Source organism: Drosophila busckii, chromosome 3R, assembly GCF_011750605.1.
Source record: "Drosophila busckii strain San Diego stock center, stock number 13000-0081.31 chromosome 3R, ASM1175060v1, whole genome shotgun sequence".
Classification (NCBI taxonomy): domain Eukaryota; kingdom Metazoa; phylum Arthropoda; class Insecta; order Diptera; family Drosophilidae; genus Drosophila; species Drosophila busckii.
Genome location: NC_046607.1, coordinates 18,973,269 through 18,997,606, shown reverse-complemented (window position 1 = coordinate 18,997,606; position 24,338 = coordinate 18,973,269). Strand labels below are relative to the sequence as shown.

General features: G+C 43.8%; 11 protein-coding genes across 13 annotated transcripts; 5 read left to right on the top strand and 6 right to left on the bottom strand.

Moving 5' to 3' along the window:
• Window positions 1-369: 369 nt before the first annotated feature.
• LOC108603106 lies at window positions 370-2,015 on the top strand. Of its 2 annotated transcripts, none has more exons than XM_017991610.1 (3): window positions 370-483; window positions 536-1,160; window positions 1,215-2,015. In XM_017991610.1, the coding sequence occupies exons 1-3, from the start codon at window positions 417-419 to the stop codon at window positions 1,690-1,692; spliced, it is 1,170 nt and encodes a 389-aa protein (XP_017847099.1). In that variant the 5' UTR covers window positions 370-416; the 3' UTR covers window positions 1,693-2,015. The 2 variants fall into 2 exon arrangements, with proteins under 2 accessions (XP_017847099.1, XP_017847100.1); XM_017991611.1 differs by having other exon boundaries at window positions 376-483; window positions 547-1,160.
• Window positions 2,016-2,138: 123 nt separating this feature from the next.
• LOC108603111 (dynein light chain Tctex-type) lies at window positions 2,139-2,634 on the bottom strand. The gene has a single exon (XM_017991616.1). The coding sequence runs from the start codon at window positions 2,499-2,501 to the stop codon at window positions 2,166-2,168; it is 336 nt and encodes a 111-aa protein (XP_017847105.1). The 5' UTR covers window positions 2,502-2,634; the 3' UTR covers window positions 2,139-2,165.
• A 129-nt stretch (window positions 2,635-2,763) lies between these two features.
• Window positions 2,764-4,471, top strand: LOC108603103 (2-(3-amino-3-carboxypropyl)histidine synthase subunit 2). Its single transcript, XM_017991607.1, has 2 exons — window positions 2,764-3,122; window positions 3,178-4,471. Exons 1-2 carry the CDS (start codon window positions 2,961-2,963, stop codon window positions 4,438-4,440), a joined length of 1,425 nt encoding a protein of 474 aa, XP_017847096.1. The 5' UTR covers window positions 2,764-2,960; the 3' UTR covers window positions 4,441-4,471.
• A 55-nt stretch (window positions 4,472-4,526) lies between these two features.
• Window positions 4,527-6,595, bottom strand: LOC108603104 (mitochondrial-processing peptidase subunit beta). Its single transcript, XM_017991608.2, has 6 exons — window positions 6,437-6,595; window positions 5,962-6,168; window positions 5,578-5,906; window positions 5,150-5,520; window positions 4,999-5,090; window positions 4,527-4,943 (listed from the first exon to the last, which is right to left on the bottom strand). Exons 1-6 carry the CDS (start codon window positions 6,503-6,505, stop codon window positions 4,599-4,601), a joined length of 1,413 nt encoding a protein of 470 aa, XP_017847097.1. The 5' UTR covers window positions 6,506-6,595; the 3' UTR covers window positions 4,527-4,598.
• A 105-nt stretch (window positions 6,596-6,700) lies between these two features.
• LOC108603110 (cyclin-C) lies at window positions 6,701-7,777 on the top strand. Its single transcript, XM_017991615.1, has 2 exons — window positions 6,701-7,431; window positions 7,486-7,777. Exons 1-2 carry the CDS (start codon window positions 6,838-6,840, stop codon window positions 7,699-7,701), a joined length of 810 nt encoding a protein of 269 aa, XP_017847104.1. The 5' UTR covers window positions 6,701-6,837; the 3' UTR covers window positions 7,702-7,777.
• LOC108603108 (GPALPP motifs-containing protein 1) lies at window positions 7,703-10,184 on the bottom strand. 2 transcript variants are annotated; one of them, XM_017991614.1, is made up of 3 exons: window positions 10,098-10,184; window positions 7,984-8,840; window positions 7,703-7,931 (listed from the first exon to the last, which is right to left on the bottom strand). In XM_017991614.1, exons 2-3 carry the CDS (start codon window positions 8,833-8,835, stop codon window positions 7,767-7,769), a joined length of 1,017 nt encoding a protein of 338 aa, XP_017847103.1. In that variant the 5' UTR covers window positions 8,836-8,840; window positions 10,098-10,184; the 3' UTR covers window positions 7,703-7,766. The 2 variants fall into 2 exon arrangements, with proteins under 2 accessions (XP_017847103.1, XP_017847102.1); XM_017991613.2 differs by lacking the exon at window positions 10,098-10,184 and having other exon boundaries at window positions 7,984-8,855.
• LOC108603107 (phosphatidate cytidylyltransferase, mitochondrial) lies at window positions 8,988-10,189 on the bottom strand. The gene is made up of 2 exons (XM_017991612.1): window positions 10,098-10,189; window positions 8,988-10,050 (listed from the first exon to the last, which is right to left on the bottom strand). Exon 2 carries the CDS (start codon window positions 10,027-10,029, stop codon window positions 9,010-9,012), a length of 1,020 nt encoding a protein of 339 aa, XP_017847101.1. The 5' UTR covers window positions 10,030-10,050; window positions 10,098-10,189; the 3' UTR covers window positions 8,988-9,009.
• Window positions 10,190-10,339: 150 nt separating this feature from the next.
• Window positions 10,340-13,555, top strand: LOC108603102 (exosome component 10). The gene is made up of 5 exons (XM_017991605.2): window positions 10,340-10,685; window positions 10,743-10,924; window positions 10,977-12,390; window positions 12,505-13,398; window positions 13,466-13,555. Exons 1-5 carry the CDS (start codon window positions 10,581-10,583, stop codon window positions 13,541-13,543), a joined length of 2,673 nt encoding a protein of 890 aa, XP_017847094.1. The 5' UTR covers window positions 10,340-10,580; the 3' UTR covers window positions 13,544-13,555.
• Window positions 13,556-13,727: 172 nt separating this feature from the next.
• LOC108603105 (glycosaminoglycan xylosylkinase homolog) lies at window positions 13,728-15,191 on the bottom strand. The gene is made up of 4 exons (XM_017991609.1): window positions 14,913-15,191; window positions 14,270-14,847; window positions 14,013-14,213; window positions 13,728-13,954 (listed from the first exon to the last, which is right to left on the bottom strand). The coding sequence occupies exons 1-4, from the start codon at window positions 15,189-15,191 to the stop codon at window positions 13,747-13,749; spliced, it is 1,266 nt and encodes a 421-aa protein (XP_017847098.1). The 3' UTR covers window positions 13,728-13,746.
• An 860-nt stretch (window positions 15,192-16,051) lies between these two features.
• Window positions 16,052-18,097, top strand: LOC108604844 (L-asparaginase 1). Its single transcript, XM_017994464.1, has 2 exons — window positions 16,052-16,459; window positions 16,515-18,097. The coding sequence occupies exons 1-2, from the start codon at window positions 16,130-16,132 to the stop codon at window positions 17,976-17,978; spliced, it is 1,794 nt and encodes a 597-aa protein (XP_017849953.1). The 5' UTR covers window positions 16,052-16,129; the 3' UTR covers window positions 17,979-18,097.
• Window positions 18,098-19,592: 1,495 nt separating this feature from the next.
• Window positions 19,593-24,184, bottom strand: LOC108604250 (F-box only protein 11). The gene is made up of 4 exons (XM_017993632.1): window positions 21,332-24,184; window positions 21,005-21,185; window positions 19,861-20,935; window positions 19,593-19,797 (listed from the first exon to the last, which is right to left on the bottom strand). Exons 1-4 carry the CDS (start codon window positions 23,519-23,521, stop codon window positions 19,668-19,670), a joined length of 3,576 nt encoding a protein of 1,191 aa, XP_017849121.1. The 5' UTR covers window positions 23,522-24,184; the 3' UTR covers window positions 19,593-19,667.
• Window positions 24,185-24,338: the final 154 nt, after the last annotated feature.

The following is a 24,338-nucleotide window of genomic DNA, read 5'->3' as shown; positions in this document are numbered from 1 at the left end:
ATTCGCTTGAAAAATATCAGTACATGCAATTAGATAAATTCACTCGAAAATTTCAAAACAGATAAAAAATGTTTATGAGTTGTTGTAATGTTGTTGTAATTATTAAAACCATAACAATAACAATCACTAAACAAATATTGATGCAGCTATTTTATACTCATCTTAATGGTGTACCTCAAAAAAAATAAAATTAAATAAACTTTGCAATTGGACGTCATTTGGCGCCATCTATTGTCTGGCAGCGTAAGTACAACTTTTCTGTAGCATACATATATGTATGTTCAAAAAAGTCATCGAAAACAATCGAAAGCCAATTTTGAAATTTTCGGTGATGTGCCAACCATGGTCACTCTAAAGCAACAGCTGATTTCTACACGTGCGATTTAAGCGACAGCGTTTTTTAATTTGTACAAAACATGGATGAAAAAACGTTAATAGAAACCGTTTACGAACACAAACGAGATGAATATCCACCTACGCTGGGTAAGTGCCTAATTTCTCAGCGCAACAAATACTAAAATATTGTCATTTGCAGTGAATTTTCAGAATGGCTCATTAGAAAGCAATGCCGATTACAGTGTGATAGAGTCCAAGCGTAGCCGGAATTCACGCAAACGCTCACTGGTTCTGGCAGGCGAAAGTATTTATTTGGGAGACTTGCATGAACAGAATAATAGCCAAGAATATGACACTTATATATGCATACGCAACAAGTCCAGCAACAAGGCGAAATTAATACCCGTAAACCAAGCGCTACTATCTAATAATATATACGATAATGTTGCATTAAGCAAACAAACTGTACTGAGCAAAGAACATGCCGCAAAAAAACTGCTCAAGGAATTTGGTGGACGCAAGGCCTCACGCTATGTGGCCAATCGTGAACAGATGATGGTCAATGTGGATGTGGTGCGTAGGGATCTAGACGAAACAGTACAGAGTTCTGCACAGCATGAAGTTGACGATGAGGAAGACGACACTTTGGCTGACGTAAGCACTAGCAATGTGGAGTATCTGGCCAGCATAGTGCCGAAGTTTGATAAGGCAGCAACAAAAGTAAACGAAGTTTATGATGTAGAGGATGTGGTCCCGCGTGCGCTCCTCGAGCGTCTAGACGAAGAAGCCAAGAGCGTATTTGCCGCACCGCTGGATTCGCTGCCGTAAGTAGTTGATCTTGCTTCACTTAAAACATGTTAATCATTTTACACTTACAGCATTGAATCAGATTATTTGCGCGAGTGCATTAAGCGCTTGCAGGAGAAAGCAGTTACCTCCAAGCTGGACTATTTGCACATTAAGCTAATAATCTACATGGATGCTTTACAGTCTTTGATAGCGCTACGCAAGCGACAAATGAAATATGTTGAACTGTCGCGCATATCGGAAAAAGTTGAGAATGATATACGGCAACGCTTTGCGGATCCTAATTTGGTCAAGTCTTGCTCGCGCACCACATTCAGCACAGAAAAGGCACTCACGCATTTTATTGTCCTGGCCTTGCTCATCAGCGACAAATACGAAGTGGACGTTAATGAACTATCTCGTATTTTGCGCACATCCAAGCAGCGTATAAAAACTTATGCCCATATTGTAAATGCGCGACCAAAGTCTCGCTCGGATGTGCTATCCTTGCGTTTGCCCAGTACAGTGCCACCATTAGCAACTGGCAGACGTTTCCAACGCAAAAAGTAATTGCGTGCTTTTACCCTATATCGATGATTGCAGCGGCATCGATTAAACAATTTAGGGGGCACATAGTGGTTGAACTCAAGGACGTTTCTATGTTTACATTAATTTTATTTAGATTTTAATTTGAAATTTGTGAGTAACCTTTTAACGTTTCTATGTTAGTCATAAAACTCACAAATAAAAATAATACATGAATAATATTTCGTTATTTTTTTCTTTCTTTTCATATTGCTAAACAATTGGAAATTTAGCTGCAAGTATCGACAATGCTTGGCTCGTCGTCGTTGTTTGTAGTTAGTTCAAAAAATATGTTGAACCCATTTTGGGTGCTGTAAAACGCAAATAAATAAATATTTAATAATACATTTGTTTATCTTGAACTTACATGCAAAATGTATGCAAGGCGCCAGCGGCAATCTTGTTTATCCCTCCCCCTTTAATGTTGTTAGTATCATTTGTAGTTTTTTTTTTTGCTTCTAAACGGCCAAGCCGAAAACAGAAACAATGCAGTACATGGTCTTGTTTTCCCAGCGCACAGTGCAGCTGCCATCAGTGTCGTTATTCCAGTAGCACGAGCTGGCCGTATGCAAACCAGCGCCATTTTTTTGCATTATCATAGCGGTCACAATATATTTGTATGGTTTTTGCTCCTTGGTCAGCACAGTTAGACAGTTCTCCACCACTTGACCGGTCCAGTTGTTTACCTTATCGTGCTGGTATGCATTCCCACCAATAGTTGTCTCAATGGCCTCCTTAATTGTCTTGCTGACATCGTCCACAATGAACTGGCTTTCCTCGCGTGACTCATCCATTGTTTTTATTAAGCTCTAGCTTTACGTATATGTGTTTAATATTAAAACCGAACAATCCTTATAGACTTAATACTTGATAAAGTTATTTTTTAACTGACGCTAAACTCTAGACGCGTCTTATTTGCGCAAAAATATTTCTTATTTTGTCGGTGTCGTCGAATTTTTGATGCGAATACTGTTTCTCGCTCGCACGAATTATATAGTGGATGACATGTGTCAATTGTAAAAGTACGAACTGCAGAAAGAGATGACCATAACATAGCTTAAGGATGAGCGCGTGATCGTTTTTCGTCACGTACGCTCTCAAGCTCTTCTAAAATGTTGCTCCGCTTATCAAAATTCCACGATCTGTGCCGCCTAAATCACGCGCCCATCTCTATTGCAGTTTACTTTGTGTAAGACGAGACCGCCTTGCTAATTTGTTTATTTTATGAGATTTTTCGCTTCAACTGAAAAACAATGAGTTCCACGACTGCATCCTCCTTCTTCAGCTCAGACACAGCCGCCTTAGAGCGCGAAGCAGAGATTCAAACAGAGCAGCCGGTAACATTCGAACAAATCTGGAATGAAACTCATAAGAAAGTCAGCTGCGGTTGGATAAAACAAAATGGTTACAAACGGGTGCGTAATAGCTGCCAATTGTTTTATAGATCTTATAGCTTTAGGCATTCCTTAGATATGCCTGCAATTTCCAGATGACTACTTGCCACACAGCAATGGCATCAGCAGTAGCTTAACGGAAGCACTAAAGGCGGAGGAGTGTAAAGTTTTCATTATGGCTGATACAACATACGGCAGTTGCTGCGTAGATGAAATAGCTGCAGCTCATGTGGAAGCTGACAGCATTATACACTTTGGCAATGCATGCCGCAGCAAAGGAAGTCGCTTACCCGTGCTTTATTTGTATCCCATGCTGCACTTGGAGATGGCTGAGCTGTTAAAGCAGCTGGTTATACTGCAACCGGAGTGCGCAGAGCGTGAAGTGTGCTTGTACTTGGATATTGGTTATCATCATTACGAGCAGCAGACTACCGATGGCGAAGACACTTTCCATAGTCAAGTGCGTGACGCTCTGCAATCGGCCAAGTTGCAGATTGAGCTGTACCCATCCGCAGCTGAGGATGTTGATAACAAGCCAGCAGAGGACACTACAGCAGAGCGGATTTGCATTTTTGTCGGCGCTGATAATCAGCGGTTTGCCAATCTATCGTTGACCACAAAAGCTGCCCAATGGCATATCTTTGATGGCGCGATAGGCACACTTAGCGCCAAGAATCCGCTGACAGCACAGTATATCCGACGTCGCTACTATTATATAGAAAAATGCAAGGATGCGCAAACCTTGGGCTTAATTGTGGCCACGTTGAGCGCTGTTGGCTATCTGGATGTGGTGTCGCGTCTGCAAACTATGGCCAAGAGCCGTGGCATAAAGACACAGCTCATTTCAGTGGGTCGTATTATTCCAGCGAAGCTGGCGAACTTTATGGAAATAGACTGCTTTGTGCTCATTGGTTGTCCTTTTAACAATATGTATAACTCTAAGGAATACTACAAGCCTATAGTTTCAGTTTTCGAAGCGGAGATGGCGCTGAATCCAGCTTGGCATATGAAATACCCAGATGCTTATGTGACAGACTTCAAGCAGCTGCTGCCAGAGGGACGCAGTTTCCTACCTTTCGACGAGGCAGCCATACCAGAGCAGGATGTGAGTCTGGTTAGTGGACGCATGCGTGGCGGAGTGGTTAGCGCTAATGGTGCAGCTGAGATTTCGAGTAACACAGTAGCCACACAAGCCAATATGTCGGTAATGACCACAAATACGGGCTTGACATTTGAGGATCGCTCTTGGCAAGGCTTAGATCCAGCGCTGGGTCAAACCGAACCAGCACAACTGCAGCAGGGACTTAGTGGCATTCCTACCAGCTACACGCACAATTAATGTAGTTTTTTATGTAAATAAAATGCAACGAACAAATATAGCTGCACACATAAAATAATCAATTAATTGTTGTTAATTTATTTTGGTTTTTTGTGTTTTCCTTTACTCTGTTTGTTTTGCATTATATTTGAATTAAACTACACGACTGTCCTGTCTATTTAGACTCTCAACCAGTACATGGAGGAGCGGATTCTGTTGTAGTCGGGCAGATTCTCGACGGGTCCCACAGCGGCCACGGCAGGACATCTGTCATAGATATACTTCAAGGCGACATCGCGCACGTTATTCACGGTCACAGCGTCAATGCGCATCTCCAGCTCGTGCAATGGGATGCGGCGGTTGTAGCACAGGATCTGGCGGCCAATATCTTCGCAGATAGGTGTGGTGCCGTCCAATTGCAGCAGCATGTTCGTCTTGAGCAAGTTCTTGGCGCGCTCAACCTCTGCTTCGGTGACCATGGTGCACAAGCGCATCCATTCGGTTTGCACATTGAAGAGCATATCCTAAAAACAAAATATTGAAACAATTTTGGTATATAGATAAATTATCAACTCTTACCTCGCACTGCAAGGGATCGCAGACGAAGTAGATGCCCCACAGACCAGTGTCCTTGTAGCAGGTGTTGAACGACTGGAAGCTGTGGCACAAATCTGAAAATTACAACAAAAAAAAGGAGAGATGCGCATAAGTAATATATTTGCAAACTTACTGTCTTCGGCGCTGGCACGAGCCAGGTTGGAGGCGTTGTTGGCGCCACCGCCCTGGGAGCGATCCCAAGCACCAACCAAAGTGTTAGCCACCATCAAGGGGATGTTATCCTGATCGGTCCAGCCGCAGCCCTCAACAGCAACAGCAATGTGAGCCAATGGCAGCGAATCGTCGCGCACACGCACCTCGGAACCAGTGAAGCGGCATGGAGTAACCTCTGGTGGCAGCAAGCTAGCCTCCAGTTTTCCCAAGTTCTGTTCAGCCAGTTTCACCAATTCATTATGCTGTACACCTCCAGCGCCGGCCAAAACAATGCGCGATGCCTTATAGTGGGTCTGAATGTAGTCAGTCAAATCGCCTTTGCCAATCGACCTGCAAGAATAACCGATTAGCTAACAATATATATACACTGTTTTTTTAAATACACACTGTATATTCTTGGTGGGGCCCAGGATGGTCTGGCCTAGGGGAGTGCCCTGGTAGGCGGTGGCATGCAAATGATCGAAGACCACCTCCTGAAGATTGCTCTCAACTTCTTGCATTTCGCGCAGAATCACAGAGCGCTCGCGTGCAATCTCAGCCTCACCCAGCTTAGAGTTCTGGATAATATCAGCCAGAATTTCAACAGCCTTGGGTACATCCTTGGACAGACACTTGGCATAGAACACAGTCTGCTCGCGAGATGTGTACGCATTCAGATGGGCGCCCAGGTTCTCAACCTCAAGCTCCAGATCAGTTTGCGAGCGCTTGGCAGTGCCCTAGGGTGAATTACAACTTAAGTAAGACTGTCAGCTCAGCATAAGTAGACTTTACCTTGAAGGCCATGTGCTCAAGGAAGTGAGCCACGCCATTGTTCTTCTCGTTCTCGGAACGCGAACCAGCGTCAATCCAGAGTCCAACGGTGGCGGTGGAGGCGCCGGAATCCTCGCTAGCAACACGCAGACCGTTGTCCAGCTTAGTCACCTGCGTGGCAGGTATGTTCAGAAGCGTCTTCTGCAGCGATGCAGCGGATTTGTAGCGCTGTGAAGAGAAAGAGAACAATATAAAACTTTAGTTGTGATTGATTGAGTCACATAACCTTAAAATTGTGCCAACAGTTTTGTAACTATCTTAAGCAGTTTTATAAATAATATTAACATAATGACAAGCACTGCAAGTGCAGTAAGCCATAGTTTCAAGTCATTTGTATTGCGTAAATATACCCTGGGCAGGCGTAAGGCTTACAGCATTTAATAATTACGTAATTGTAAATGCTGGAGCCGTAATCAAACAATCAATCGCAATTTACCTTGATGAGGTCAACGCCACGCACGAATGTGCGCATATTTTGCGTTACACTCAAAACACGCAACGCCATTGCTTTTTAAGTTTCTATTTCAAATACGCTGCACTTAAAATTAGTTAAACTTTCGCGATTCCGTTGTCGCGGCGCCTACAGAGAAAATTTCACACACACAACGTGAAGTTGGCTGCCAAATCAGCTGTTTGAGTGTTGTTTGATAAATATTGGTCACACTTCTTTATGCTTCCATTAGTTGGCAACGCGACGTAGCGGCTATTATTTTGTGTTTTTTTCGTTGCTTGCAAATTTTTCAACAAAATTTTGAATTTAATTTATTTTTTTAATACACACAACTTAATCTCTGACCAAAATAAAAGTCACATAAGCAGAGGCACACTCTGTTTACAATGGCGGGCAATTTCTGGCAAAGCTCGCACTCACAACAATGGATATTGGACAAACAGGACTTGTTGCGAGAACGCCAAAGTGATTTGCTAGTGCTCAGCGAGGATGAGTACCAGAAGATCTTTATATTCTTTGCGAATGTTATACAAGTGCTGGGGGAACAGCTGAAACTGCGCCAGCAAGTTATTGCCACGGCTACAGTTTACTTTAAGCGCTTCTATGCGCGCAACTCGCTGAAGAATATAGATCCGCTGCTGCTGGCGCCCACCTGCATATTGCTGGCATCTAAAGTGGAGGAGTTTGGTGTCATTTCCAATTCGCGTCTTATTTCCATCTGTCAGTCGGCCATCAAGACAAAGTTTAGCTATGCCTATGCGCATACACAGGAATTTCCCTATCGCACCAATCACATACTCGAGTGTGAGTTTTATTTGCTAGAGAATCTGGACTGCTGCCTGATAGTGTTTCAACCCTATCGCCCACTGCTTCAGCTCGTGCAGGACATGAGTCAGGACGATCAGCTACTCACGTTAAGCTGGCGCATAGTAAACGACTCGCTGCGCACGGACGTCTGTTTGCTCTATCCGCCGTATCAGGTGAGTGAAATCTACACTTTATTCTCAACTTGCCCTTCAAATCTTCAATTGTAGATTGCCATTGCTTGTCTGCAAATAGCCTGCGTCATTTTGCAAAAGGATGCCACCAAGCAATGGTTTGCTGAACTAAATGTGGACTTAGACAAGGTGCAGGAGATAGTACGCGCCATAGTTAATCTTTACGAGATGTGGAAAGACTGGAAGGAAAAAGACGAAATACAAATGCTACTGGCTAAAATACCCAAACCTAAGCCACCACCACAGCGTTAAATTGAGATTGGACTTGCATACATTTTTTTTATTATACTACTATTTATTAAGATTAAAGATATTGCTTAGAGATACTTGGCATGTCCGCTAGAAAATTTTGTGTTTAGTATTTTAGCCTTGTCCACAATTTGTTTTGTTTGATTTGAATCGATTTTATTAAGCTTCAGGTCCACATCGCGGCTAAAAGGACGGCGTTCAGCCTTTGCACCTGCTGCTTTAAGTTCCTTTTCCTGTAAAAAGACCAGCTGTAGTAAGAGAATAAGTGTCTTAATTTAAGTTTACCCTTTGCCGCTGTTCTTTGCGCAATTTCTTCTGATGTATATCCACCAGCGATTCCTCACGCTTATGTTTCTTTTTATGTTTTTTGGCCATGAGCTCTTGTTCCTCATCACGTTGACGCTCATACCTTGCCTGTGCGCTTTGTTCCAAGTCTTTTGAACTGCAAGGCTTCGGACCAGCAGCCGCTGCTGCTGCTGCACTTTGTGGGGTCTTGGTCCAGGAGCTGCGATCGCTAAAATCAGGACGCTCTTTGCCTTGATAAAACGTACGCTTCATATTATTGAGCGCTGCCAAGCCACCTTTAAGCCCCACTTCAGGCAGCTCAAGCATCCATTCTTCACGTACATCTTGCTCTGTGCCAGTTGAGCCCAATCCAGCGCCATCTAAAGCAGCTAATTTCATGGCGAGCGCTCTCTCCTCAAGCTGTACGTGCGTGGCATGCGGCAGCGGTCCAAAGTTGCCAGCTAAATCTTCCTCACTGTCAGAGTTATCCTTAATAGTAGTTTCAGTCGCTTTAATTAGCTCACTTGGGATAATGGGACCTATTAATGCTGCTGGTGTTGTATCATTTTGAGCTTGTTTGAGCAGATGTGGTGGTAATGCAGGTCCAAAAGCATCAGCATTGTCAGCAGAATCATGCACAGTCACGGGCATTAACTGTTGAGGTTGTGCCTGTGGCAAAGGCTGCGGCTCATCCTGCCTGGAACGCTTTGCCTCTTTGTGGCGCTTTTCACGCTTGTGTTTCTTGGATTTCTTTGGCTTTTTATCTGCCGACTTTTTATGTTTCTTGTGTCGTCGCTTGCGTCTGTCATTCTCTGAGCTCGAGCAGGAGCTGCTGCTGGAATCGCTGGACATGATTTCTGAAATGGCGGCAATAAAAACTTCAGTTTTGGCAGTAACTATAGATTGCTTCTATTATTGTGGACAACTTTGAGGCTTAAAATTAATTAACAGCAGAGCGCGCCATCGCAGCGCAACTTAGTCAATAATGTGGCAGGGTAGATTGAAGGTGAAGCATGGCATTTAGAGCTAAACGGCGGCAAAGGTCTTCTTGGCCTTGCGATAGCTATAGACTAGTGACTTGAAAACGCCTGCGCTGGCAATATTCTTGAGCGACTGCGTCACACTGCTGCGCCAGACAATATCATTGACAGACACTTGCAATATTTTGGGCAAAAGCGGCGCCATGGACAGGTGCTCCACAACCTCTGCATAGTCGCCTTGACAGGCGGCATTGCTTTGCAGACGGCGGCACAGCTCCTGTGGTAAACGATGCAGATGGTATGCTGTAGCTCGGCTCGATTTATCCTGCTCAAATACTATTGCTGGCTTGTTTGATTTTGGCTCCTGTCCATGCAAGTTGACAGCTAAGTACTCCGACAATGTGCTCATGGCAGGCTGGTACAGATGAAAGAACTCAGACACCTGAGGGAAAACAATGTTGTGCACCTTTTGTTTGTTCTCCCCAAAGATCATGCGAAAGTCGCCCTTATAGCTAAGTCCAGCAATTGCATGGAATAGTTCATAGGCAGTAAACTTCTCTGGTAAGAGCAGCAGCGCTGCCTGCAGTGCCGACAGCAGATTCTTATCAATGGCCGTCTGTAGACGAGGATTGTCTGTGAGGTTAACGAGATGCGTAACTGGTTTCTGCAGACGCCCAGCCAGGTACAAATAGCGCCAATTCAACAAATCGTCCATTAAGTTTTGCTCATTCACTACGCCATATTTTATAGTTATTCCCAAATCCTGCAGCGGCACTAGCGTATTGAAATAAACACCTGCGCCCCAGCGATCCTGGTATTGTGCCACAAAATTGGCGCCCAAATTCTGCAATGCCGAATAGTGCCCTGGATGGCGATGTAGATTTTCCGCATGAAAGCCCAGAGAGTCACGCACGCAGAACACCAAATCGATCACGCTCTTGGGGTCCGGCTGTTTCTCTATTTGCTTATAGCCCACTTGCTGTTTAACGCCGGAGCCATAGGCGAACATGTAACTGACATTGCCCAAAGGAAATCGCGTAACTGTGCGCCTATACAAGTCCAGCATATTATTGTGACGGGTTAGGGACTTTGGGTTGGTTTAGCGTAGTGTTATTAAATTATTGTTATAATTACGTTTCGGTGATTCTGTCAATTCGTGCTCTCGTGTATTTGGTAATGGATCTAAACTGCAAACTTGCCTGCGACCTGGTTACTGGACGCAAAATTCCGATGCCGATAACGAGAAATGATAGCCTGCCCAGAGCTGCCAAACGACACATTAAAAACATGATGCGGTCAAATTGTTTGTTGTCAAAATCATTTCAATATTTTATTTTAATTTTGATAATTTATTACGCTATAAATTTGTAGCCCCGGATACGAATTGATAGTGTTTTATTTTAATTTTCTTTCATATTCATAGTTCACCAAAAACAAAAAAAAATTTGCCGCTGTTTGTGTAGTATTGACAACCCTAAATTATTGGTGTGCTCGGGACAAGAAGAAGCAGCAGACAAACGCACATTTTTTTGTGTATTGTACCACAACACACAATCCGACTGACCGGCTGTAGAATTTTGTTGTGCCAAATTCAAATAGCAATTGACATTAAATACAATGCAGCAGCCGGAGCAGGCCAAAGAAACAGACGGCGATGTCGATATGCCATCCACATCAGCTGATACACCAGCCAGCGATGAAGATTTGATCAGCTTCACAACGGTATGTTAAACAAAAGGATTGTGAAATACGCAATTACATTAAAAACGCAATTTACAGCAAGCATTTAAAAATGTTGTGGCTGCCACACGCTGCTGCAACGCTTTCCCGCAAGGCGCCTCACGCACTGTACATCTTAGTAACCCAGCGTATGGAGTCATGTTGGAGCAGCAGTCAGATCGTGTGCTGAATCTAATAGGCAAAGTTCTGCAGTCTGAAAAGCTCAGATGTGACATAAAAAGGTAAGCAGCGGTTATTAAAAGAATCACATATAATTTGGGCTTTTATTTTTAGGCGCCCAGCGGATGAGCAGCTAGAAATGGTGCAAGAATGCAATGATATATTGTTTGAGCGCATTACTACCAATTTGGACCTTAAGAGTGGACAAAGACGACGCAACCAGCATATGGTGGTGGAAACACAAATAGATGTGCCGAACCCAACTCCAAGTGAACCAGTTAAGGATAATGGCACACCACGCGCTGGCAGCTGGAATCGCAGCAGCAACTTCACCACAGCTGTAAGCTCTCCAGCCCGTGGCATAGTGTCGGCACGTTTGTTTACGGCCAAGAACATAGTACGCCCACAAACGCAATTTAAGGTGCCCGTAGATAACAGCGCGCAGAATCCATTTATGCCTAGATTAACGGAGAAGCCCAATTCGTTGAAGCCGCTAGCTTTGCTGCCCGAGTACGATGACTCTGGCAATGTGGTATCCTATTTGCATCCATATGAGTTTGAGTTAATGAAATTTGAGCCGTCGCCAAAGCAGCTACAAAGGCAACAGCCCGTGATGCCAGCACCATTGGCACAAACTAAGCTGATGATTGTAAACACTGTGGAGATGCTTAAGCAGGCGCTGAATGAGCTGCTTCAGGCGACGCATATTGCTATTGATGTGGAGCATCATTCCTATCGCACCTTCATGGGCATTACGTGTCTGGTGCAGATGTCTACACGAACCAAGGACTATATATTCGATACGTTAACTTTGCGTGACGATATGCATATACTAAATCTAGTACTGACGGATCCCAAAAAGCTCAAGATATTGCATGGTGGCGATTTGGACATTGAGTGGCTGCAGCGGGATCTCTCGTTATATGTGGTTAATCTTTTTGACACGCATCGCGCTGCCAAAGTGCTCAACATGGCTCGTTTGTCTTTGGCTTTTCTGCTCAAGCATTATGTGGACCTAGATGTGGACAAAAGCCTGCAGCTGGCGGACTGGCGCATGCGTCCCCTGCCGCAGCAGCTTATTGACTATGCGCGTCAGGATACACATTATCTCATCTATGTGTATGAGCGTATGACCAACGATCTGCTGCAAGTGGAGCAAGGTCAGCCACAGCAGCTGCGACTGGTATATGCACTGAGCGCGGATGTGTGTAAGAAGCGTTACACGAAACCCCACATAGGCCCCGACTCACATCTGGATTTGGTGCGCAAGACCAAACGAGCATTTGACAATCGTCAGCTTTATGCGCTTCAAGGCATATTTGCCTGGCGAGATGCCACCGCACGTCAAGAGGATGAAAGCTATGGCTATGTGTTGCCCAATCATATGATGCTGCAAATAGCCGAGAGCTTGCCGCGTGAAATGCAAGGCATCTTGGCCTGCTGTAATCCCATACCACCGCTGGTGCGGCAACAACTACACACGCTGCATCAAATCGTTTTAAAGGCGCGTGAGCAGCCGCTGATCAAAGTAAGTTTTGTCAGCAATCAAATACAATTACTTGCTGTCTATAATTATGCATTAAGAAATTATATTTAAACTTGATCTCTCACGATCTCACATTTGTTTATTGTCCATTTACAGCCTGTGCTGGAAAGCAGCGACAATGTTATGGGCGCTGCGCTGCCACTTGCTGGTGCGCAAAAGGATTTGAACAGCAAACTGCACTGTCCACATGACTTTGCGCATATGGAAGAGTTGCGTGATGATTTGCCTACGCTGCTGGTGCGCAGTAGCACAGGCAAATTGCTACGTCCGGAACAGGCAGCGGTGCCTCCATTAGTGCCTTTGGCAATGCCAGCTTGCGCTTTGTTTGGCAAGCCTGCAAAAGTTAATGCAGCGGATCAGCTGCGTTGGCAGCAGGCACGTCAGGAAAGTCAAACGATGCGCTTACCATACAAACGCTATTTGGCCATCTTGCCGCTTATGCAACAGCAAAAGCTGGAGCAGAACGCACGCGAGCAAAGTGAGTTGGCCAAGCGACGTTTGTGTCCAACAGCGTCTACGCAGCAGGAGCAACAGCAGCCGGCAGAGCAGCCAAAGGAGCAATCCGCAGAAGATGCGTTCTACAGCTTGCCATTAAGAGAACAGTTGAAGCGCAAATTTGTGCCATCAAAGCAAGCAGAGCAAGCCACCCAACCCAAACGCCTTAAAGAAGAAATGCAGCCTAGCACAAGCAATTCAACTGCTGTTAAGGAAGAAGTGGTCAGAATTCCCAGCAGTGATGACGACGATGCGGTGATTGAAGTGCCTATAGAAAAAGAAGATCCATCAAATGTAGCAAGCAAAAAGCAGTCAAGGCGTCAGCAGTTCAAGGCCAAGTCAAGACATCAGGCACAAAGTTCCAATCAACCTGTGCAGCTGCTGGCTAAAAAAGAAGTTAAGAATTTCGACTACAGCAGTGTGGACTACAAACAATTCAGGGGCGGAGCTAAACGCATTGGCGGAACTGAAATCAAACAAGCGCAACGAGGCAGAGTAAGTTTGATTAACAAAAGCATTAAACGCCATAAACTAAATCCTGTTCCTCTATTATCTTTTACAGAATCGTCCCAACAATCGCAATAACAAACAGTTTAACAAACTATTTACATTCAGCAATGTCAAGCAGGGCAAAAAATAATTAACAATTGGAAATTTAGTTAATGTTTTGACTAAAACTGTTTATACACACCACTTTTTCTAGCTTAAAGTCTAAGTTAACAAAAACTGAATAATAAAAACTATATAGTTACTATGTTGGAACATTATTGCGCACTTGACTTGGTCATAGTTTAAGTTTTGATTTAAAGCTTACTACAACTATCAACAAACTAAGCTTTAAAGCTAAAGCGTTTTAAACATTTTATCGCCCTCACGATCCATGCAATACTCCACCACAGCATAGACCACAAGTAATCTACGCTCAACGCCACGTTTGTGTTTGTCCGTAATGAGCGGATAAAGAGAATCCTGTTTAGAGAGTCTATCGACTATTTCAGTCAGCACGCCACCAGAGAATACTTGTAAGCGATCCCAGGTAGATTTGCGTATGCTAAAAGAATAAGAGAATTTGTTATGACAAGTTTTCAATAAATAATTTTAAAACTTACAGGCAGCATTGGTAGAGGGGTGCAAGTATATCTAGATGATCCTTGTTGGGATTACCAAATGCCTTGCCATTGTCTATGAGCAGCACACGCTCCTCGCGTGTCTCATAATGATGACGATCGCCGTTTTGTATAAGGTAATCAAATATAGCCACATCTATAAGGTCTAACAAACGCATTGTTTCCATTTTGTTTTTGAGTGGTCTAAAAATAATTAATAGATAAGTACACTTATTAAATATTTCGGTAATTTGTCTTACTTGCAGTAGCTCATATCATCCTCCCAAGCAGCGCGCTTATCTTCTTTGTAGGTGCGTTGCCAGGGTGACCGCCTTTTGGCCAGCGTACCAGGCACAATATTAATCATAACGCCTTCAATGTTGTGCTTCTCATCGCCACAAACAGTTTCCTCCTCATTGCAATAGTGACACTTGCCGTAGAGACAGTATGTCTCATTACCCTCCTCATCCACTTCAATTTTGATTGTGCCATGCAGCTCTTTATCGCCCTTGGCATAGATTTCATCTTTTAGATTAACCACACGACCCACTACAATGGGTGTCCAACGTAAATCAAGCACAGCGCCCAGATAAAATGCATACACTTCAGCTATATGACGATCTTTGCCGCTGTAAACGACGCCCTCGATGACTATGTCGCGTGGATACCACTGTGGCTTGAAGATAATCTTTTGCTGCTCATGTAGCCGCATCAATAACTTCAGTTGTGTTCCTCTGGCCAAGTTGCTGACACGTGTTATAGGTTCATCGCGTAGTGTCTTAAGCAACTGACCCATGGACGAATCATACAGAGGATATATCTCATTCTCATGCGGCCACTGCAAACAAAATTTATAAATATTATAAAATTAAATACAATCTATTAAGGTTGTTTATAGCTTACCCAACTAGCGATTTCCCAGAGCACGCTGGCATTTTCATATGTTGCCATTCTATAGTTCTTTAGCAGCTTGTTGCGAAACATGAAGAAACGTGGATTACGATTTAAATACATTGGCTTAAGGTGGCGCATCTTATGACGTATCATATTCTCCAGCGCACGCACGCTGGACAGCTGGCCATCATCGGCATTCAAGTAGTACATGAAGTAGAAGTTGGCGCCCAGCAATGAGCACAGTGTGGCTACAAGCAAACACACTATGATGACGGTGCGTTTGTTCATCGCGTATGCTTTCCTAGTTCACACGTATGTAGTATCATCAACTGCAGTCTGGGCTGGCCACAAGGCGACGACATGCGTTGGGTAGACGCTATGCCTTTTTGCTGGGCGCTCGCACTTTATTTTTAATATTGCCTATACGTAACGACACTGCACTAGGGAATTGCTCAATTGTAGCAAATAATTTGTTGGCGTTTTGCTGGGGTAGCTCTTCTTGTTTTTGTTGTTGTCGACGTTCTTTCTGTTGCATGCTGTGGCTTCGTTGTTTTAGATTTGCTTTTTTGGCAGACATTGGCAACAACTGTTCGCATCAGTATCAGTCCATTGTTGTGCTAATTAATCACCATGTGTCCACTCATTAATATATTAATATCTTAATTCAAATAGCGCGGCATTGCATGAGTCCTGTGTAGGCCGGTGAATGTAGTCCAAGCCTCCTTCAATTTACTCAGCTACTTATTTAATGAATACGCAGAACCACTCTAGATGGAACTACTCAGTCAACAATTAGTGATAGAAATACACTAATATCTGCAGAATATCTTTCAATCACCTTTCTCGGACACTTTAGTATAAACTATGCCGTTTTGTTTACATCCGCATACATATTTGTAATTTTAATGAGCTACTGGATGACAGTGGGCTGCAGTGCGGTATTTATCAAATTCAGCATATTTGTACTAATTAAGTATATTTACTTCACCATAAATATATAAATCACATTATTATAGAACTAAAAATAATAAGATACTGCACTAGTATAAAAATATTAACTAAAAAGTCTCTTATAATAAAATGCAACTAAGTGGCAATGCTGGCTAAGCAATTTGAATTTTACGTTATTTTTTATTATGTATGTTTATAGGAAAATTTTATGTACTTGTTAGTTTTGTCAAGTAAAATTTTATTACTTGTCTTGTTGCTTGTGGCAGTTGGGAAAGATGCAAAAGTCGAAATGCAGTATATGTTGCCGCAACCAGGAGACGAGGGCACGTGTGCATGTAATCTACACGGGCGGCACAATAGGCATGATGCGTAATGCTGATGGTGTCCTAGCACCCATTCAGCATGAGCTGCCCAAACGACTGCGCGATTACCCCAACTGCCACGACAAAAGCTACAAATTAAACAAGAATGAAGACTTACTGGTGCTGCCACATGTAGAAGGGACGCCGTATCGTGTGCTATACGATTTGGTTGAATATGCGCCGCTCTTGGACTCCAGCTGTATGAACATGTCTGACTGGCAGCGTATAGCAAAGGATATAGGGGTAAGTACAAAAATCTGTTGGGAAATTTAGCTTAAAGCCATTTAATTTCTTGCAGAAATCCTATAATCAGTATGATGGCTTTGTTATACTGCATGGCACCGACACCATGGCCTACACAGCTTCCGCATTATCTTTCATGCTACAGAATCTAGGCAAACCTGTGGTTATTACAGGAGCACAGATACCTATCTTTGAGATGCGCACAGATGGACGTGATAATTTTATAGGCTCGATAGTGCTGGCGGGCAACTTTGATATACCCGAGGTAGTGCTTTACTTTGGCAATCGTGTGATGCGAGGTTGTCGGACTACCAAGATTAGCGCTGAATCCTTTCATGCATTTGATACGCCCAATCATCCGCCGCTGGGTGAAGTGGGCGTTAATGTGGACATCAATAGTCGACTTTTATTTCGTTCCTGCAGCCTGGAGTGCTTTTCGGTACACGACAAGCTCGAGACGCAGGTGGGTCTGTTGTTAATGTATCCGGGCATAACACCAGCGGTGCTACGCGCCTTTCTCAGTGAGCCCATGAGGGGCGTGGTAATCCAGAGCTTTGGCGCAGGCAATGTGCCCTCGAATAATGCGGAGCTGCTGGCTGTACTACGCGAGGCTATCAATCGTGGCATGCTTATAGTAAATATAAGTCAATGTCCCAAAGGCTCTGTTGCGGAAATTTATGAAACCGGCGCTTGGATGTCCATGGGCGTGGTGGCAGGCAGCGATATGACCAAGGAGGCAGCATTTACCAAGCTAGCTTATGTGTTGGCTAAGCCAGAGTGGGATCTGGCAAACAAAAAGAAGGTCATGCAGCTAAGTATACGTGGTGAGCTGACCACCAATAAGGTAGCCAAGGTAAACGATATAGATCTGATTGAAGGCGTCGCTCGCACATTACGTCTGTCTACGGCTAAGGAGCGAGAGCAAATGTGCGCCACTTTCTATCCAGCAATTGTGGCAGCATCCATTGTGGAGAACGATGTGGAAAAACTGAAAGCTTTGAAGCAGTACGGCGCTGATTTGTGTGATAAAAACTGCGATGGACGCACTGCGTTGCATTTGGCCTGCTTTATGGGCAAAGTAGTATGTGTGGAATATCTGTTGGCCGCAGGCTGTGCCACAGATGTGGCAGATCGTTTTAGTCGCACACCGCTGCATGAAGCCATTGATACCGATAATCGTCAGATTATAAGGCTGCTGTTGAAGCACGGCGCCAGGCTGCAGGATGTGCCCGAGGTGCAGGCTGAGGTGCTGCGTGCGCTGGCCGAACGCGCTCAACTCGAACGCCTTGAATCCTATCGCTTGGCTGGCGGTAATCTTATGCAAGCCGACCGCACTGGACGCACCGCGTTGCATTATGCCTGCCAGCTAGGCCGACAGGATGTGGTGATGTATCTGATTTCGCACTATGCGCATATCCAGCTGCAGGATGAGCTGGGCTTGACGCCTTTAGATTATGCCCAGGCGGCCAACCACGAACATATTGTTTGTCTGTTGCATACATGTGAACAATGCAGTTGAATACAATTTTTACTTGACTAAAAAGAAAAAAAACCTGAATAAGACTAAAGTTAGACGTAGGCGACTTTCATATACACTTTGGTATCTCTACCTTTTAGCCTATTAAACAATAAACTCAATACTTTTTTGTTTGTTTTTTTTTCTTTTTTTTTGTGAAATAATTTCAAATATAATTTTTAGCTTATACCTGGTATATTGTATAATTAGTGTGTTTTTTTTTGTTTTTTTTTTTAAGTCGAGCAAGGCGTAGCTCACACATTAAAATTCAATGCTACATATGTGTATGTTAATTGTGTGTATGTCTGTCTTACAATTCAAAATTGTCGTTGCTCTTTTTTTATGCTTACATTTACATTGAAATACAAATACATATGCACAACACTATATTTCTCAGCATGTATGCCAATTAAACGCAATTATTGTTAGTAAATCTTATATAATTGTTAGATATTTATATTTATGCAAGTGCCTATAGTATTGTATATGTTTGTGTTGTGTTGGTTTTTGTTTTTAGTTGCTGTTAATGTATTTAAATCAAATAAAACAAGCAAATAATATAACATTTGTAAAAATATTGGCAACATAAAGCGCGATTGAAAATTCAAACCAAATGCTTTTGTAAGAAAACAGAAAAAATAAACACGTCCTACGATTGTAAATATATATATGTATATGTATGTAAATCTACACTATATAGCGCTACTTAGTGCTAAAAAAAATAATCAAGGTCTTGCTTATTTGTTTGTTTAGTATCAAAAGCAAACTATAACTTATAAACAGTACGAATTGTTTAAGCTTAGTTGGCTAAAAATGACACATATTCGATCGATTTGTTGCTAGTATTTTTGTTAATGTTTAGAAATCGATTTGACATTTAGACATGAAATATTGCTTATTATTTGATGCTTAGAAACACATGCGCACTTTTGATTCGGTAACTATCCGGTAATTATCCTTTCTTTTAGTATATATGCATTTATATTATATAAATATATATATATTTAGTTTACTTAATAATTGTAATTGTATGTTGAAGAAGCAGCTGCTATCGTTTTTTGTTTTTTCTTTCTAATTAGATATTAATACTTAAGATTGCTTTTCGAATTGTTGTTGAGTGGTTCTTGTTCTTCTACTAGTTGTTGTTGTTTTCTATGGCTTAAATTACGTATACATATATATATTTAATATTTATATAGTTTAGTTGCATTTGAATCAGTTTTGGAATTTAAAAATACTCTACTAAGCTACAATTACAAAAAATTGATTTCTCTTCACTGGGGTATTTTTTGTTTGTTCATGTATATGTACGTTAAAGTCGGAACAGCCTAAACTGAACGCTACGTAAAAGCCAAGAAATGCATTTATCGAAAATTCAAGAATTTGTTGTAAGAGTTTGTTTCGCAAAATGTTCGCTTTAGACTAAATTGCACATTGAGTCACATAATTTTGAACGCAAATCAATTGATATTTACATACAATATGGTTGTGTAAGTATTTTCTCTTAAATCCCGTAAGTGTGTGTGTGTGTGTTGTGTTGAGTGTTGAGTGTTTGTTTTGTTTGTGAATAATATATATATACAGCAACACTTTTAATATTTAGCAGGACTTTGCGAGCTGCTTGCTGCTTCAAATTTTAATTATTAAAATACTATTTAGAGTGCTCTGTTGTGTTTGTTGCTGTTTGCTGCCCTAGTTTACCATCAATGTATGCGATTCCATGGGTGCAGCTGAGTCATAGAGCGTGTCCGTATCCTGCGTAGGCTCACCCTGCAGTTGGCATTGATTGGAAAGGGTGCCCGCACCGCAGTCACAAAAGAAACTATCGAACATAGAAATTAATTAGTAAATTGAAACACAATTAATTTAATCTGAGTTTACTTACCGATCGTGTCTAATGAATTCGACGTCATGTCCGGCATGACAATTCTTAATGCAATTGACACATATGGCATTCCGATCGGTTGTATTGCAGGTCTGGCAGCGGTAAAAGTCGTGCATGGGAAATGATGTATAGCTACTGATTTTATACAGGCACTGGCCACTGGAGACGGCCTTCTCGACCTCATCCTCGTTGTTGAAGATGTTATTGCCACGCGTTATGGGCTGCACACCGCTGGCCAAGCACAGGCCACCAAATTTGTTTTTGAATATTTGATTGTGTTCCAAGGTGGCGGTGGCATTGTTGGTTATTTCAACGCCGGCAGCTTGGCCATCGTAGATGCGATTGCGTCGCAATATGGGATGCGATTGTGTTGAGATCAGCACACCAGCTTGGGTATTGCGGAATATATCGTTCTCTTCGAGTATGCCCTTGCCGCCATTGAAGATGCAAATGCCACCATCGCGTCCATCGTAGATTTTGTTGCGTTTCAGCGTCGGATTCGAATCGGTTTTGATCCAAACACCTGCCATGGCATTGTCAAAGATTTCATTCTGCTCCAGCAGTCCCAGTCCACCATTATAGACTAGCACGCCGCCATTTTGGCCGCCCCAAATCTTATTGCCACGTATCACTGGATTGCTGCCTGTGCGTATTTGCACGCCGGAGTACAAATGATTGAAGATGTCATTGTCCTCCAGCTTGCCATGCCCATTGTCATAGAAATAGACGCCCACTTGCTTGCCGGAGTGTATGCGATTGCGCCGCAGCACTGGCGTACTGCCTGTGGTAATCCACACACCGGCCAATGTATTGGAGTACACCTCGTTCTCCTCAATCAAGCCTTGCCCCTTCTCATGCACATAAATGCCACCATGCTGTCCATGATGTATCTTATTATGGCGCACTATGGGATCACTATTGGTGCGTATCTGTATGCCAGCCAAGGCATTGCCGTAAATATTATTGTGCTCTATTAGACCACGCCCCTCGCCAAAGATATACACGCCGCCCTGATGACCGTTATAAATCTCATTCTTGCGTATGGTGGGATTGCTGTTGGAGGTGATCCAAACACCTGTTTGAAAAGAAAGAGAAAACATTACGTGCAATTGAAATAAAATATTATTAAATTAAATTGCTTTACCTGCAAAGTTATTGGAGTGTATTCGATTCTCTATGAACTGGCCCAGTCCATTCTCATGCACATAAATGCCACCTGTTTGACCATGATGTATCTCACACTTGACCACTGTGGGATTAGCTCCCGCTTTTACCTCAAAGCCAGCAATTCGATTGTTATGTATATCATTTTTCTCAAAGTAACCCTAAGAGAATATAAAAATGTTTATAAAGTTCGGTTAACAATTGCATTGAGTTTTGATTTCAAAAGTTAGAAAACCTTGTGACTCACATTTTCAAACTATTCTAAATCAAAGTTTTCATTTACAAGTTTATCAATATTATTACTTACCATGCCATTTTCAAAGGTAAAGATGCCCACATCTCGTCCATGATGTATGTGATTCTCACGCATAATGGGACTGGCAAAGTTCTTAACCCAAATGCCGGCCAAGGCATTGCGACTGATCTCGTTGTGCTCATAGGTGCCCTGGGCATAGTCCGTCACATAGAGTCCGACGTTTTCACAGTCACTGATATCGCAGTTGCGTATGACAGGATTAGCGCTGACGCCGCCGACGCAGACAGCAGCGCCCACAACAGAGGTGGAGCGTATGATGCAATTGTCCACGGTGGGTGAGCAATTCTCGCCAATGTCCAGACAATAGTGCTTGTGATGCGACACCGTTGAGGTGACTTCCGGTGAGAATTTGAGCGTTAGATAGCCCACATAGGCATACTTGGCGCCCTCGACGAACATGACCGTTGAGCCGGCTTCACGTTCCAGCACCACAGACTCGGCCACATTGCCGGGTGCAGCGCCCACAAGCGCCACATCAGAGTCTATGAAGAGATACTCGCCCTTGTAGTGGCCCGCATGCAGAAATATCAATGGACCCGGATGCTCTGTGGGCGTTACATGCTCCTCGTATATGTTGGCCAAGGCATTGACGCTGGCGCCGCCGCCTGTGGCAGCACCGCTGCTGGTATTAGAGAGGCCAGCATTGACTGCAGCCGGAGCAGCGCCAATGCCAGCGCTGGGGCCCGAGGCAAACGCTGCAGAGGCACGCTCCTCTGGATAATCAAGCGCCGCTTGTATGGTGTTAAAGAATATAATGCTGCGTCCAGGTAGACGTTTATCCTGATAGCCAGGACGCACATGTACGCCACGATATAGCTGGCGAAAGCTTTCCTTCCACGGATTTGCATACTCCGACTCCTCCGGCTTCTCGAAGACAAACTTGCAGAGTTCCGGATTGAAGAGTGGCAAATCATATTCAAAGACGCTTTGATATAAACGCTTCCACAGCTCCGTATCATTCGCAATGGTATTGAAACGTTTGCAGACCAGCGCCAGCCGGCAAAGATCCTGCTCCAATAGATACGAAAAGATGGCCAAAAGCACTTCATCCGCCAGCTCATATTGCAGATACTGCGCTGCCGTTGGACCAGCAGCACCACTTGCTGCACTGCCGCCACCGCTACCCGCCTCCATGCTGGGCATGGCGGCCGAATCAATCTCTCCACTCTGCGTGTAGAGACGCCGCGAACGCTTGCGCGCCGGCAGCATATAGTTGTTGTCCTCAATGACAGCCGCTGCACCGCCGACGGGCAAGGCACCGCAATGCTGCTGCTGCGGCACCGAGCTATGCACATTGGGCGGCTGCGCCAAGGTGGCGCCTGTGGTGGGCGCATTGTTCACGGGAAATGTGGCGCTAGTTGAGGGCGCCTGTACAATGGCGCTGGGCGAGGAGGCGGCAGACGATGAGGATGATGATGAAGATGATGTGGCTGAAGATGTTGACGTTGTAGAGTTGGTGGGTGATGTGCTGGGATTCAATAAAGGCGGCGAACTGCTCGAAGGACCCACCATAATGGCAACCGCTTGACCTGCACTTGCACCAGCGGCGGCGGCACACCACTGCTCATGGCTAGAGATTTTACGCCGTAAATCATATGGCGACTGATGGCAGCAGGACGTGGCAACGCCGCCGCCACTACCACTAGCGCTGCTACTACTGCTGCTGCTTTGACTGGCAGAAGATGTGCTGGGAAAATTTGAATTGCAGGTGAGATTGCTGCTGTTGCTGCTGCTGCTTGGTCCGGCGGCAGCTGCAGCTGATGAACTGCTGCTGGCCAGTGATGAACTGGGCTCCGTGGTGTCCATAATCTGCACAGCATTATAGATATTGCCTATGCTTTGATTCTGACTGACGCCGCTGCTGCCAGCAGCTGTGGAACCTGTCGAGCTGCCACTGGCCGCGCTACTGTTACCGCCACTGCCACTGGCTTGGCCACTGTCAAAATATTCAGCAGCGCCGCTGTTGACTGCGCTGCTGCTGGTGCTGGCACCGACAGCGTTTGATGTGCTAGCGCTGTTGGAGGCGACATTGGCATTGCTGGGCTGGGCGTGCACGCCTTGTTGCAGCATAGGATCCATAATGTTGCCAGCAGGACGATTCGGCATGGCAATGCGGTTCGCACCTTTTCGCCTGGAACGGCGCACATAGGTGCGCGATGAGGTGAACGATGCACTGGGCATTTTTATTGCTTAGGCAATGCAGCAGTTGCTGATGGTGGGGGTGGGGGAGGTTTAGGTTTAAGTCTTTTGGTCGTTTATCACTTTTCACAATACACCAAGCAACCCCAATCCCAATTCAAATTCCACGCACACACACACAGACATATACACTCTCACACGCACACGCACATACGCTTGCACTCACAGTTCAACGAGCCTATCGCGACAATGGATTTTCTCCTTTCACTTGCACTTTTGTATACATATTTGTTTGTCGTACTTTTAGTTTACACTCATGTTTGCATTTCAATTTAATAAAGCATTACATTTGTTTGTTAGCGTACATTTTTTTCCTGTAATACACTCGTCTGTTCAGTTTAGTTTCGCCTGCTTCATCATTCGCTCTTCTTATTGTATCTATCCTTTGTTTCTCCTTTGTTTTGTTTTATTTAGATAGAAGAGTTGCATGCGCTATTGCCGTTTCGTTCTTGCATTGTTTCTTTTGTTTGCTCTTTGTGTCTTGCTTCGCTGAAAATTTTGTCGGCCAGACTTTTGTGCACTTTTATCACACGCCTTGTGCAGCCGCAGCTGCTTTAACTTATTTAATTTTACGCAACCAAACGAAACTTTTATTATCGCGTAAATTTTATGGTTTTTCCTTTTTAATTAACAAACGAGACAGAAGCAACGACGACGACGACGACGACGCAAGTGCTGTAAAACACTTTTCTTTACTAAAACAGGGTTGTAGAATTGAGCAATATGTACCCATCTGTGACTGGTCATGAGTATTTGAAAATCACATATTATACTCGTAAAAGAATATCCTAACTTTAGT

What these genes read in the sequence shown, in the direction of transcription:
- LOC108603106 (XM_017991610.1), top strand. Translation starts at nt 417, where the DNA reads ATGGATGAAAAAACGTTAATAGAAACCGTTTACGAACACAAACGAGAT. An exon ending in TGAATATCCACCTACGCTGG is followed by an intron (nt 484 to 535) that starts GTAAGTGCCTAA and finishes TGTCATTTGCAG; the next exon opens with TGAATTTTCAGAATGGCTCA. An exon ending in GCACCGCTGGATTCGCTGCC is followed by an intron (nt 1,161 to 1,214) that starts GTAAGTAGTTGA and finishes TTACACTTACAG; the next exon opens with CATTGAATCAGATTATTTGC.
- LOC108603108 (XM_017991614.1), bottom strand. Translation starts at nt 8,835, where the DNA reads ATGTCCAGCGATTCCAGCAGCAGCTCCTGCTCGAGCTCAGAGAATGAC. An exon ending in GCAAAGAACAGCGGCAAAGG is followed by an intron (nt 7,932 to 7,983) that starts GTAAACTTAAAT and finishes GTCTTTTTACAG; the next exon opens with GAAAAGGAACTTAAAGCAGC.
- LOC108603102 (XM_017991605.2), top strand. Translation starts at nt 10,581, where the DNA reads ATGCAGCAGCCGGAGCAGGCCAAAGAAACAGACGGCGATGTCGATATG. An exon ending in CTCAGATGTGACATAAAAAG is followed by an intron (nt 10,925 to 10,976) that starts GTAAGCAGCGGT and finishes TTTTATTTTTAG; the next exon opens with GCGCCCAGCGGATGAGCAGC. An exon ending in AACAAGCGCAACGAGGCAGA is followed by an intron (nt 13,399 to 13,465) that starts GTAAGTTTGATT and finishes TATCTTTTACAG; the next exon opens with AATCGTCCCAACAATCGCAA.
- LOC108603104 (XM_017991608.2), bottom strand. Translation starts at nt 6,505, where the DNA reads ATGGCGTTGCGTGTTTTGAGTGTAACGCAAAATATGCGCACATTCGTG. An exon ending in GGCCCCACCAAGAATATACA is followed by an intron (nt 5,521 to 5,577) that starts GTGTGTATTTAA and finishes TTATTCTTGCAG; the next exon opens with GTCGATTGGCAAAGGCGATT. An exon ending in TCGTGCCAGCGCCGAAGACA is followed by an intron (nt 5,091 to 5,149) that starts GTAAGTTTGCAA and finishes TGTAATTTTCAG; the next exon opens with ATTTGTGCCACAGCTTCCAG.
- LOC108604844 (XM_017994464.1), top strand. Translation starts at nt 16,130, where the DNA reads ATGCAAAAGTCGAAATGCAGTATATGTTGCCGCAACCAGGAGACGAGG. An exon ending in GTATAGCAAAGGATATAGGG is followed by an intron (nt 16,460 to 16,514) that starts GTAAGTACAAAA and finishes AATTTCTTGCAG; the next exon opens with AAATCCTATAATCAGTATGA.
- LOC108603107 (XM_017991612.1), bottom strand. Translation starts at nt 10,029, where the DNA reads ATGCTGGACTTGTATAGGCGCACAGTTACGCGATTTCCTTTGGGCAAT.
- LOC108603103 (XM_017991607.1), top strand. Translation starts at nt 2,961, where the DNA reads ATGAGTTCCACGACTGCATCCTCCTTCTTCAGCTCAGACACAGCCGCC. An exon ending in AACAAAATGGTTACAAACGG is followed by an intron (nt 3,123 to 3,177) that starts GTGCGTAATAGC and finishes GGCATTCCTTAG; the next exon opens with ATATGCCTGCAATTTCCAGA.
- LOC108604250 (XM_017993632.1), bottom strand. Translation starts at nt 23,521, where the DNA reads ATGCCCAGTGCATCGTTCACCTCATCGCGCACCTATGTGCGCCGTTCC. An exon ending in ACACTCCAATAACTTTGCAG is followed by an intron (nt 20,936 to 21,004) that starts GTAAAGCAATTT and finishes CTTTTCAAACAG; the next exon opens with GTGTTTGGATCACCTCCAAC. An exon ending in GAATTCATTAGACACGATCG is followed by an intron (nt 19,798 to 19,860) that starts GTAAGTAAACTC and finishes TATGTTCGATAG; the next exon opens with TTTCTTTTGTGACTGCGGTG.
- LOC108603105 (XM_017991609.1), bottom strand. Translation starts at nt 15,191, where the DNA reads ATGAACAAACGCACCGTCATCATAGTGTGTTTGCTTGTAGCCACACTG. An exon ending in TCTGGGAAATCGCTAGTTGG is followed by an intron (nt 14,848 to 14,912) that starts GTAAGCTATAAA and finishes TTTTGTTTGCAG; the next exon opens with TGGCCGCATGAGAATGAGAT. An exon ending in GATGATATGAGCTACTGCAA is followed by an intron (nt 14,214 to 14,269) that starts GTAAGACAAATT and finishes AATTATTTTTAG; the next exon opens with ACCACTCAAAAACAAAATGG.
- LOC108603110 (XM_017991615.1), top strand. Translation starts at nt 6,838, where the DNA reads ATGGCGGGCAATTTCTGGCAAAGCTCGCACTCACAACAATGGATATTG. An exon ending in TGCTCTATCCGCCGTATCAG is followed by an intron (nt 7,432 to 7,485) that starts GTGAGTGAAATC and finishes CTTCAATTGTAG; the next exon opens with ATTGCCATTGCTTGTCTGCA.
- LOC108603111 (XM_017991616.1), bottom strand. Translation starts at nt 2,501, where the DNA reads ATGGATGAGTCACGCGAGGAAAGCCAGTTCATTGTGGACGATGTCAGC.